The sequence below is a fragment of the Botryllus schlosseri genome, chromosome 5 (genome assembly GCF_051294905.1).
Source record: "Botryllus schlosseri isolate E-star chromosome 5, Bs_hap1, whole genome shotgun sequence".
Classification (NCBI taxonomy): Eukaryota; Metazoa; Chordata; class Ascidiacea; order Stolidobranchia; family Styelidae; genus Botryllus; species Botryllus schlosseri.
The window spans coordinates 9768948-9781603 of NC_137240.1; the positions used below are offsets into that span (position 1 = coordinate 9768948).

The following is a 12656-nucleotide window of genomic DNA, read 5'->3' on the forward strand; positions in this document are numbered from 1 at the left end:
GTCCTGAGTATATCTTACGCAATGTTCAAGCCACGCGGAGAATAATATTTGTTAGTTTCTCGCAGATTAACTTCGAGCTAGCCCATTGTTATTTATAACTTTGTTAAACCATGTTATTTCGCCATTCCCAAAAAATAATGCGCTATTGAAATGATATCGGTATCACTCACGCGTACGAGACCATACTAAAAGAAAAATCTCTTTCGTGGGGCGCACGTGATCGCAAATTCTCATTTCTTCATGGAGCGCAGTATTTACCTTTGCGGGTCGCACTTGTACCTCGGTTTGAGACTTCAGTGATAACACTATTTGCCCCTGGCAATGTTTCCTCTAATTTTTTCACGAGTCTGAGCGCCTGCGTGGTCCATTGGACAACAGTGCGCAACGACTAAAAAAAAACATCACTTCGGATTTTTTGTGCGCAGCTTAGATTTTCTGTGCGCAGAGACCGTTTCAGCACTGCGCATTTGCGCACGTGCGCAGCTTAGAGGGAACATTGATTGTGACCCTGACCAGAGAGCCATATGGGATTACAGCTATTTCAGGATACATTGATTTCGATTTTAACAGGTCTGTAATGAATATTAATACTTTATGAAGTTGATAAATATATAACTTCACCCATCATTGCTGGTTAAGATTTTTTAGAAATTTTGAAAACTTCAGTTACGCTTTATTTCTATGGCGATTTAAACGTGCTTAGACTGTGATTGAATTGAAAGTGCAAGTTCTTCAGCTATGTATAGTTGTAGGTGTAGGTGTAGCATACCACATTTTATGTATCACAATATTATTGTATAAAAACTGTGAGGTATAGAGCATGCAGCAAACAGGATGTCATCGATTTGCAATTAAATTTGCAATTGAATGGAGTTCCATCCGTTTTGTTTGTTGTATTTCAGTGTTTATTGATGAAAGTAGTCAAGTACTATAGGCTAGTGTACATGTGCATAAGTTATATCAGCTGAAGTTGACTTGATCATCAACTAAAGATAACTCTACAATGCGTTCAGTTCATTGAATTGAGCATCGGCTAGTGTTCATATTGAAACTGAATCATGGAAAAACTGATCAAGTCCGTCAACAACATCAAGCTGTATTACGCCAGCGAAGAGGATGATCCAGATAAAGAAACACTGCCAGTTTCAACTAAAAACGAAAGGCAGGAATGCTGCAAAACGATGACAGAAACAGTTCTGTCGAATGCCATCAAGACGAATTCCGACTATCCCACATATTTAGGGATAACGCTAGAGACGCTGCTTCTGTGCTGCAAAGATGCCGAGGCAGACGTTCGCATCGCCGCTGAAGAGTCAATCAATCGCATCATCAATGGCACGGAGGAATCCCATTTCAGCAAGGTACTCATTGAGTTTTATAAAGAAATCAAACGGAATGGATCCAGCAGAAGCTTACGAGCAGCCTTGTCACGCTTCTCCAACCTAGCTCACCGCATACGGCCAAGCAAATGTCGTCCGTATATCATGGGGTTGATTCCGGTGTTTATTCAAATTTGTTCCCGTGAAGACGAAGGTATCCAGGAATGCTTATCAATTTCAATTGCGAAAATTTTCTCTCTTATCGGATCGTTTGCGTCTGAAACCGAAGTGAAAGATTTAATCAACGCTTCCAAGAAGAATCTATCTCACAATTCAGCGGCGATAAGGAGAAACGCAGCCTCTTGCATTTTTGAGGTGGTGAATAACTGCAATAAAAGAAATGAGATCTTGTCAAGCACTCTGTCCGATTTGTTGAGTCTTTTCTGTGATACAGTCAAAGAAACTAACCACGCGCTGGGTGTAATTACGACACTTCGACACCTTGTCCCAATTATCGCGACACAAGATACAAGCGATATCCGACGTACCGGGAGTTTTGGGTCAGAAACCAACGCCAGTTTCAATGTATCATTTGAGTCGCTGGTTGTCAATATATATGAACTGTGTTTGCGTCTTTTGCATTCGGAAGATCAAAATATCATTACTGCATCGTTGGAGACTATGCAGGCTCTGCTCAGGCTCCCTTGTGATCTGCTGAGGAAATTGCTAGTGCACGAGGCGTTACCGGAGACTCAATTTTCCAAAGATGTAGCACGGCATATTCTACCCGAGATGGCAATTTCACCGTCAGAAATGAAAAATTCACAAGACCAACAAAACAAAGTGATTTCATCCGTACAAATCTCTGAGCAGACCCTGGAATCTGTTGATCGGAGTGAGGAAGACATTGAAATTCCAGAAAATCTGTCTGGCTCGAATTTACCAGGACCCGATGACACTGAGATGGCGCTTTGTCCTTTGAATGATCTGACACGACTCCTTTGTGAAAAAGTTCTGCAAATCGGCGTGGAAACTAATAAACATGTGAGAGTCAGTGCGAAAAGCTTAGCTCTTTCCTGCGTCGGCACCATCCTAAAAATTCGACCGGAAATGATGTTCGTTAAGGTCAACAGTAAAAGCGAGTTGAAGGTTCAAGAGGTTATGACCTTTGGTAATTTTTACGATCCGCAAATTCGCGGGTGCGTCTTGTTGTTGATCAGCCAATACCTTGATTCCGCCCTCACAACTTCGAAAGGTGACTACATGAGCTGGGTTGATAGCGGAGATAGTACTATTTCTATCGATGGACTTGTTGATGACATCCGTATCGGTATGATGGACGAATCTACGGTTTGCGTACGGGCCGCGATTCAGGCCGCATCTACATGCCTGCAGTCACTCCGGTGGACTGACTTTGCCCATCTTGGTGTGAAGTTAATGGAGCAGCTGCTTATTTTGACCAATTCATCTTATTGGCTTGTTAAAGTGGACGTACTGGATGCGTTAAGCGATGTCAACATCCGGGAGATACTCTTTCCGCGTGAGACTTCACACGATATGAAAGCGTCAAATAATTACGATTTGCTGTCTACTCTTTGTGACGAAATAACGCAGGCCGGATTCAATGCGCTCGGAGATAAGGACAGTCGAGTCAGGAAATCCGCCTCGACAATGCTGGTGAAGAGTGTGGGGCAGAAAGGTTTTGTTATCAGCGCGGTAAAATGTGACATGGCCACTTCGCAAATCGCGGAAGTTTGCGGTAAATTTCTAATAACGGAAGGGTCTTCCGACGACCAATCTCCGAAGGCTTCTGCGAAAAGTCTGTTGAAAACTTACAGAGGATTTGAGGTTTCGAACGAGGTGTCTTACGTCGCTCACAATCTATCGTCTTTGGTCGGTAAGGTTTCGGAATTATTGTCGTTCTCAACTTCCAAGCATCTGGTACAAGGCTGCATTCAAGTTCTTCTGACTCTGTCCACGGAGTACGCCATATCAAAACATCCCGCGTCCTACGACTGTCACTTTTGCACCGATCCAAAATTGCACGAAGAACGGCAACAAACCGGCTTGTTAACGACACTGTTGTCTTTGATAGATTCTCACTGGCCGCCATTGGATATAGGGGCCTACGCCAATGCCGTAACGCTAGCTGGGAATTATATAGCAGGAATCGCTTGTCACGGGTTTCAAATAGTAGGCGCTAACCCGAAATTGACAGGGTCCGATAGTCTTCTCGCTGCCAAAGGTGCGAATCCGGAAATCGCAACGTCTCTGTCGGCGTTCAAAGATCAGAAAATCGGAGCGCTCGCGTTACGTTTTTTCACGCATATCGCGAAACTTTTGTCGATGCTCCATCACGTCATCTCAAACTCGGCACCTTCTTTACCCAATAAAAGCGTGTTGCAAACCCTACAGTCCGGAACTCTACCCGGTAATTTGAAGAAGAAGGATAAAGGCGACACCAAAGAGATAGCCGGGGTTTCTAAGACGCACAAGAAAACTTCTTCGACCGGGAAAGCAACTCAGGATGACAATGAAAAACCAGCTAAAAACGCGCACGCTCTCATTTTCAGCTTCGCGCACTCCAGAGTACACATGAGACTGTACGATACGCTGTTAGGCGCGTACGAAACCTACAAGACCACGCTCGACATCGACGAAGTCGACAAATTCTCGCTGTTTCTCGGCACGGTGCTGGACGCTTTCAGTCAACTCTTGGAAATTATCACATTCGATGATATCGAAAAATACGCCGAAGATATCTTGACGTACTTGAAGACCGTGTTCACTGTCGCGCCAACAATGACAGTGCAGACGGTGCAGCAGCTCTTGAAAGGCATATTCGGTACTAATCTCGTCAACCAACTAGACCTCGACGACCAAACAGCTGTTAAAATCAATACTGCCGCCGGCCGCGACTTGCAACGCCACAAAGCCACCTTTTACCATCAAGCTTTCCACCGGCCGCTGAACGATTTCACCATGGCCATTGCCAATTCGTCCTTTCACCATTACCTACAACAGGAGAACGCACCCAAGGCCAGCTCGGGTTGGTTTGGTTCGATTAAGAAGAAAGTGGAACAGAAGTTGAATATGACGGCGAAACGATCGAAAGGAGACAAGGCGTCGATACAGAGTTACATCAGACTATTCGAATCGATCGTGATCAAGTCGCTGAAAAATTACACGATGACTAGTTCAGCAGAGTTTCAAAAGCACGTGTTAAACCTTTTAGCGCAGCTTGTGCAGCTTAGGGTTAACTACTGCCTACTGGATTCGGACATGATTTTTATTGGGTTTATCGTGCGGCAGTTTGAGTCTATCGAGAGCGGGCTAGTTCGGAATTCGACTGTGTTGATACCGCATGTGTTTTTCTTTCTTGTGCTGCTCTCGTACGAAAAGCACCATTCGAAAAGCGTAATCGCAATGCCAAAAATAATCCAGCTATGCGACGGAGTGATGGCGGGAGGCTGCGACGCTGCAACACACGTGATACCGGCACTGCGTCCTATAGTCCACGATTTGTTCGTGCTGCGTGCCGGGCTGCGGCAGGAAGCCGCGTCCGATTTAGACACGCAGCGTGAGGTAACGCAGAGCATGCTGTTCAGGATCGTGGTGCATCCCGAGGCATTGAGGATGGTCACCACCGTGTTGCAGTATTACAGGAAGGAAAGTCCGGAGCAGTGGAAGAAATACTCGAGGCAGGTTACAGACGTTCTGCTGCCGATGATGTCGCACTCGAAAGTGCGAGTGGGGTCGCGCTCCGACACGATAGTTTTGCACAGTCTGCTAGAGGCTTTGTCTCCGGCCGCGTTGCGCCCAATCGATCTTGTCCTTAATATCTTCTTCATGCTGCCTACGGATTTAGCGTCGTTGACAGATCACCAGCGGTGGATAGTGAAGACTAACGCGCTCTCTCGCGTATTGCTTTGTCAGTTGAACGAGGATTTTCTACTCCAGAGGATACAGGAGATGTGTGTCGACCCCGATGCTTTCGCTAGCGGTATTTTGGCGGTAATGAAATCAGGGTGTGAAGAAAGCGTTGACGCAGTCGATCAGATGCGCGGTGCGGAAGCCTCGCCGCCTGCGGAAGAAGTTTTCGCCAAAGTATGTCTGCAAATAGTCGGTTTCACGATTGAACGTGTAGTCTCTGAGACTTTTGACCCGGTGAAAATCGACAGCAAGGAAAATGATGTGGAATTGCTCGCGGATTTGTTGAGCGAGTTCATACTGTCGCTCACGTACATCGGCAGGTGTGGTAATTTCAAAAAAGTATCGGGAGCGATGCGTAATTTGCTGAGCGAGCAAGAGCAAGACGGGAAGTTTTATTCGTCTGTTGCGTTGTGTTCCTTTTTTCAAGAAGCTGCCTCCAAGTACCCGATCGTGTCGCTGTTTTGGTCACAATTTCTGGCTTGCGTCGGTTTCATGGACCTCGCGCAGTGGGGTAAATTGACGGGGAAAAATTCTCAGTCCAGCGCCAGCATGCCGGTTTTGAATGTGGGCATGGTGCATCGCGGCGCCGTGATTATGTTAGCCGATTACGTCTGCCAAAATCAATCAGAGGTGGAAGCGATGTCGTGGCTTATCGTGAATCACGTCAAGGAGGTTTTGACTTTGCACGGAGAACCGCCTATCCAGGACTTTATCAGCGTGATACACAGGAATTCCGCGGCCAGTCGGTTATTTGTGGAGTCGATCATGACTTTGTTTGCGCGCGGTGACAAGATTAAGACGTCGTTGAAACAGCGACTGTTGGGTTGCATGTCGGGACTGCATTTGAATCAGTCAGATTTAATCGTGGCTTTGCTGCTGTCGGAAGACTGGTTCGTGTTTTCACCTGTTATCGCGATTTCCTGTTCCGCCGAGCGTTTGGCTTGCGAACGGTTCGAAATGATAATGGTGCGGGCCTCTGAAAAACAAGGCTCTGCAGAGAACGAAGCTTTACTGGCGAGAGTAACTGAACTTCAACGGGACTTGGGCAGATGTGAATCAATCCCAAGACTCGGCAGGCTTGTTGGCTTATCAAACAGACTGAAGCATCTGCTAGAAACCGGGGAGGATGACCCAAAATCGGCCCGCCGTCCCAATGTTAATACGAGCCCTGGTTTTGTGAGCGAGCCCGACCAAACGTGGTTTAAAAGTCATGTAGACGACTCGATTATCAGAAATTATCACGGCCGCGATTTGGCAGTTCTGTTGAACGTGTTGGATTACGAAGATATCATGGAGGTTTTTCAGAGGGACGCGTTTGATGTTGAGAAGTTGGACGAGTGCTTACGTTTTGCTTTTCGGGATATCGCCCAACCCAATGATGGAATAGCGAGAGACGTTTCTAGCAGTTCTCTTTTGAGTGCAACCGTCACTGCTTTGGTCGCGCATCTCAAATCTTTCGTGGATCAACTTCCTGAAATGGACGCGACATTGTGTGAAAATACAGACGCTCCGACCATTAGTGTTGAAGGCGACACTTCGATGTCACAATATTGGAGGTCATCGTTGGCCGTTTTTGACGTTGTGCAAAATCAAACTCTTGTCTCCGTGTTGGCAAAATCTTTTACGCGATGTTTGATGTGGCAGAAAGCGATCAGTTATCAGTTTCCCGGTCTCGCCGAATCTGACGCAGATCTGCTGAAACTGGTTGTTTCCTTTCATCAGTATCTAATCTGGTGCGTGTTACATTCGAAGACTATCGACACATACGTTATAACGACTTGTTGTGATTTTCTACATCAAGCTGTGTCCGTTGTGAAGATTCGAAGAATGTTTTTCGATGCTGCCAACGTCTTTCACCCCACTGTCATCACCAATTCATTGTACGCCCTTTACAGGCATTTCACCGAGAACCTGGGACTCTCGAACAGCCAAAGTTCCGTCGTTTTCGACGCCGTGTTTTCGAAAAACAAAGTTTCGCCCTTGTTTACTGTTTTGAAAGCGTGTCAGCTGTTAGATGATGTAAACGCCAACTCTCTCGTACCGGCCGTGCTTCGAAAATCTTTAGAGAAGTCAATGAAATTGGTCTTGTGCCACCCGCTTTTTAACCAATTAGCCCGCGTGCCGCCTCTTCTTATCAAAAGTGATGTGACTGTCGAAGAAATCAAAGCTATCGCGGACGAACCTCCGGCCAGTTATTTATCGGAGAAGGACTTGTTGCAAGGATTCGTGTCGCGTATCAACGCGATCGGGTGGACCAGCCGAATGCAATTCGAGGAAACGTGGACGACCCTTTTAGGAGTGCTGGTATCGCAGCCTATCGGGGACATGAGCCAAAACGCGGCGCCTGTCGATGAAACTGCAATACAAGTCAGCTGCTTGACAATATCATCTTTAACGGCTTTGGTGGTGATGGCGTCGATGAAGCCTTGTGGCGGTCAACCGTGGTTAGGCGCGTATCCGAATGTTCCGAGACGGAATATGAGACCAGCCCCAGATAGTAAGATCGGGCACGAACTCAATTCGATACAATGCGTCGTCGATAAGGAACTAGATGAAATACTGCTAGCTGATTCGTTGGGGCAGCAGTTTGAAAGGTACAGAGTATCGTCCCACTGTATGATTGTGCAAAACCTAGATCTCGTCGCGCAAGATTTCTTGCAATCAAGGTTAGAGTTGAATCTTGAGAGGGCGGACCGATCGCCTTTGCATTACGGTATCGGACAAAAATCGGTGAATTCGTTTTGGGCGATTCAAGGCATTTCCCATGCCGAGGAAGATTCGATCCAGGATTCTAGTGATGATGAAAGCGATGCGTCCAGTACAAAGATGAATGACGAAAACACAGCCGATGCCTCTCAAGAGCTGACTGTTGTGCCGCGTGTGACTCCAACTGGTGGCGATCCGTATCACGAATCTGTTGATGTGCACTCATGTATACAATTTCTAATCGATTTGTACTCGGAATGGTTTCGTTCCGCCAGCACGACCCCGGTGTCGAACCAACAGTCTGGCACCCCAGTTTCGTTTCGGCTCCCGCGGCAGTTTCTCAACGAGTGTCTCCGTTCGCTGATCCTTGTGTCGGATTTCTTTGTGGACCGTCAGCAGCTCGAGTGGATGTTTGCCTCTCTGAATTCGCTACAGTCGGTACAGCCTTCGGAAGACGACGTCATGCTGCAGTATCTCGTTTTGGGGATGTGCAAGTCGGCCGCGATTTTGGGACTCAACAGAAAAAGCTGTGACGTATTACACGGAATGTTGGACGCCGCATTCTCGTCGACTGTGATATCGTCGCAAACTTTCGCTTTGCACGGGGCTCTGTACGTTCTGGAGTCGGAAATCAAAGATTTTATGAAGCCTATCATCGGTCTGATATCGAAATTTGTTTACGACAAGTTACGCAGCGTAGGTTCGGAAGCAATTTTCGCTTCGCACCAATTTTTGCGGAATATTATCTCCGTTGGATCATACCTCGTCGAAAAGGCGCGGGCTTTCATTCCATCGGCACACGTTAACGAGATTGTACGTGCGATTATCGATATCTTATCTTCCCCGCGTGCGAAATTAGTATCCAACGATGTGTACGCGATGATGCTGAAGACGCTGGAATCACTGATAACAAGCTGCAGCGTGTCCGCTGCGGAATGCGAGGCTATTGCGAAATTTGCGAGCGAACAATTTGCGGCTCACTCCGCCCCTGTCACGCTGCTGAGTTCATTAAATCTAATGGTAACGTGTTTGTATTTTCACATGTTACGCTTGCCGGATAGTGGTGATGGAGAAGAAAGCGCGTTGGAGTTTAGGTTGCTCTCGATGGAAAGGATAAGCCTGATATTCGACAAGTTGAAGACCGGGTTTCCTTACAAATCGCGCCTGCTGGTGAGGATTCTCCCTACTCTCATGGATAACTTCTTCTCGACGCAAGACATGATGAATAAAATCATCGGGGAATTCGCGTCTGGCACGCATCCGCAACCGGAACTGCTAGCGCATGTGCTGTATAATATCTTTCAAATTTTGCACGCGAGAGGGGAAAGCATGGTCGTGTCGGAATGGGTGATGCTGACACTGCGTAACTTCACTCAGAGAACGCCAATCTGGTCCGCGATATGGAGGCTTTCTTGTATATTCGTAAGCGCGTCGACCAACCACTGGATCAACTCCGCCATGCCGATGGTGTTGAAGGAAGCGAACATGGCGCCGGAAGACAGGAATTTTGACTTTTTCTATGTGTCCGCGAAAGATTTCTATTCGAACCAACTCATAACGGAGCTGGACAAGCGGTCCTTCGTGTCGACATTCCAATCCGTCGCGGAACCCGGTAACTTCTATCAGAACATGTTGGACTTGATCACGTAATAAAATGCTGTTACGTACTGAGAATCCAGTCGGTTACGAGATGATATTTCGTCTCATTCGAGTAGCTAGCTAGCTGCTATCTGCGTGATACTGTTTAGTATTTTTTTGAACGAATTAAACTTGTGACACTGGCGCAAATTTCGAGAATTTATTTATGAAGCTTCATTTACAATGAATAATGTCGACTTGTGATGCTTTGTGCATCTGTTAACTTGCTGCCAAGGAAACTAGTTCCAAATAATATTTCTGTTCCTGGTAGGGCTAGCCCGATCTCCTTAGTACTTTTGGTTATGTCAATGGCCTATCGCGGTTACCTTATGACGACTTACTAATGGTTTGAAGGTAGCTGCGGTTAGAGCTACTTGTGCGCAATATGTATCAAGTAATATGTCATGCTCTGGTGTATGTTTGATAGTCAGTCACTTGTCATGTATGAGTAGATCATTAAGCACAGTTGGTTTTTCGCTGCTGTTATGTCTTGGGGGGATTGTTCGGGGAGTGCTGCACCTGTTTTTGCTATTTCTAACATCAATCAACTAATATAATTCATATCTTGTAGTCGGCTCCATCTGCTCTACGATTATGTTCTTTGGACATTGTGCAATTTCTTCTTTCTAGTAGTATAGCGTTTTTCTAGATGTTATGGTGTGATGCAGCCGGTCTTGTGTTGTTGACGCTACCGTAGTTGGAATTAAACGTTTCACAACCCGATGTAAGATGGTTCGAAATCTCATGGATTAAGAGTCGCAGGAGTGAACGAGGTATTATGGTTAACGGAATTTTACATTGAGACTTGAAGCGGTACCGAGAGGTGCTCAGTAACTTTTTTGAAGTACTAAGTAGTTTTCCTCTAGTACTCACTCGAGTAGAACCAATTTCTTGCTAACTCTACTTCATTATAATTTTTGAATTGCGTATACTTTTCGGTATTTACAGTTTGTGAAGTAGAAGTATTGTATTCTTTCAATGAGAGAATGGTACGGAGAAATCTAGGGACTTTTTCGCAGAGTACCGGCAATAATTTAGCTATCACAAAAGTTGAGGGAAGTTCGAAATTTTCGTTGTGCTTCGCGCGAAATAGATATTGAGTGACAAGAATGTTTTTGCGAAAGTCCGTATCATTTAGGTAGCCGGTATGACATGTTTCGTCACAGTCAATGCGGCTCGGAAAAATCTTCGGAACTATCTAGTATCTAGTCGTAATCTAGCATTCTAGCCGCACAGCGAATGTTCGAATAGGGAAAAAGTGGTACTTGACGTTTTAGCGTTATATCGTTGACCGTCAACCAACGTTGAAACTCTATACATAGGGTTGCATTTAAAACAAACGGCGTTTCAAAACACTTTGTTTAAAATATGTTTTAAACAGTGTTTTAAAAAAGGCCCTTTTAAAGAAAACTTTGCGTTTTTTAAGCAGTAAAATTATGCCATAATTGTGTCAACGCTTTGCAAAAAACATGTTTTATGAGCCTACGGACAATTACCACTCGATCTATAGCCGACGTATATCGAAATGGGATGGGTGGAACCCTCAAAATAGTCGGTTCAACAGCAATAGTACATATATTTCGTCAAAGGATCTATTTTTACCCTATATTGTCAATGTCAATCCACTATGGAATATTCGTGACGTCATGGCTTAAAAAAAACAATAAAAAACATGTTTTAAATTAGGGCCTTGTTTCAAACATGTTTGTTTTAAATTTATTTTTGTTTTAAATGCAACCCTATGTATAGGCCTACGTATAAGGACAAAATACATGAAATATATTCCTGCTTTTTAATTATAGTAGTTGTATTGCTCTTTGTGCACGGTATCGTTACAGAGAGGTCTCTCTACTAGTTGCTGACGATTACCCCTGACGAGTGTCAGCCGAAAATATTCGGGTTCATTTCAATATGAATATACTATTCAATTGTATATTGAAGTTCTGTACCTCCAAGAAGCTCTTCAGAGAGGTCTTACTAATTAATCTGAGTTCTTTCGTCCGGAGCACATGCACGAAGAAGTATGAAATTACGAAGTGCTGTAAAATTAAATGTAAATGGCAATCATCGCGCAAATTGGCAATGCCGTTTCTGATACAACTCCGTCTTGCTTTTCGCCTCAAATACGGAACTTATAATACGGTGGAGGGGGATACAATTCCATGACATTATATGAAATGGAGCTGTCTGGGGGCTTCTCCAAAGCAAAACTATCATTTGCATCCCACGATGCGGTCTAATTTTTATGTGTGGAAACTTACTGGGCAGCACGAATCCAGCTCTCAGAACCGTTCGAAGGGCTAAGTTTCGGGCTTTTGACTGCCCATGAGAGCGTTTTTACGACTGCTTCTCACAACCTACTTGCGTACTTGAGCAGATTTTAGCTTCGTTACTTCTACTTGAAGCAGTTTAGGGTGATTTTAAAAGGACTACTTCTATTCGTACTTGAATAGATTTTAGCTTCGCTACTTCTACTTGAGTAGCTTTCTCGACTAGGCCTATACTTTGACCACTTATGGCGGTACCGTCATCACCTGTCGGTTTTTCGCCTTAAGATCAGACTTGGACAACTAGATAATTAGAGCGAAATGCCGGTATTCTAATTCTCGTTTAATTTGTGAAATGTTCTTATATGCTTTAATTCAAATTTTAATATAATTTATGGTTTTCGTGAACTGAAGATCCTACAGTAAAACTGTATATAGTGGGGAACGAGTTTAACTTTGTGTGAAACATTTGTTATTCTCATGCCCACGAGAAAGAACCTTGATTGGATATGAACTGAAACTGATTTTGTTGTAATTATTTCTCCAAGCTTTTGCCGGATTCAGTAATTCTAATCTTATTTGGGAAATCTGAAATCTTTCTAGTTGACCAGCTCTGCCTATCAGTGGTACTCAAACTGTGGGGTTCGCGAAGCTCTGTGAGTGGCATGCAGGGATATCTAGAAACTAGATATCCCTGGTGGCATGCTATGTGCGGTGGATTTTAATAGCATTTAGACTACACTCTACAGTTTGCTAACCCTTGCAGTACATAAGCCACTGTAAATGCACAATG

General features: G+C 44.8%; 1 protein-coding gene across 1 annotated transcript; it reads left to right on the forward strand.

The window, feature by feature from the left end:
• The first annotated feature begins 722 nt into the window (after window positions 1-722).
• LOC145438960 (huntingtin-like) lies at window positions 723-10317 on the forward strand. The gene has a single exon (XM_080316363.1). It carries the CDS (start codon window positions 1059-1061, stop codon window positions 9606-9608), a length of 8550 nt encoding a protein of 2849 aa, XP_080172489.1. The 5' UTR covers window positions 723-1058; the 3' UTR covers window positions 9609-10317.
• Window positions 10318-12656: the final 2339 nt, after the last annotated feature.

Coding starts and splice junctions, on each gene's coding strand:
- LOC145438960 (XM_080316363.1), top strand. CDS start 1,059: ATGGAAAAACTGATCAAGTCCGTCAACAACATCAAGCTGTATTACGCC.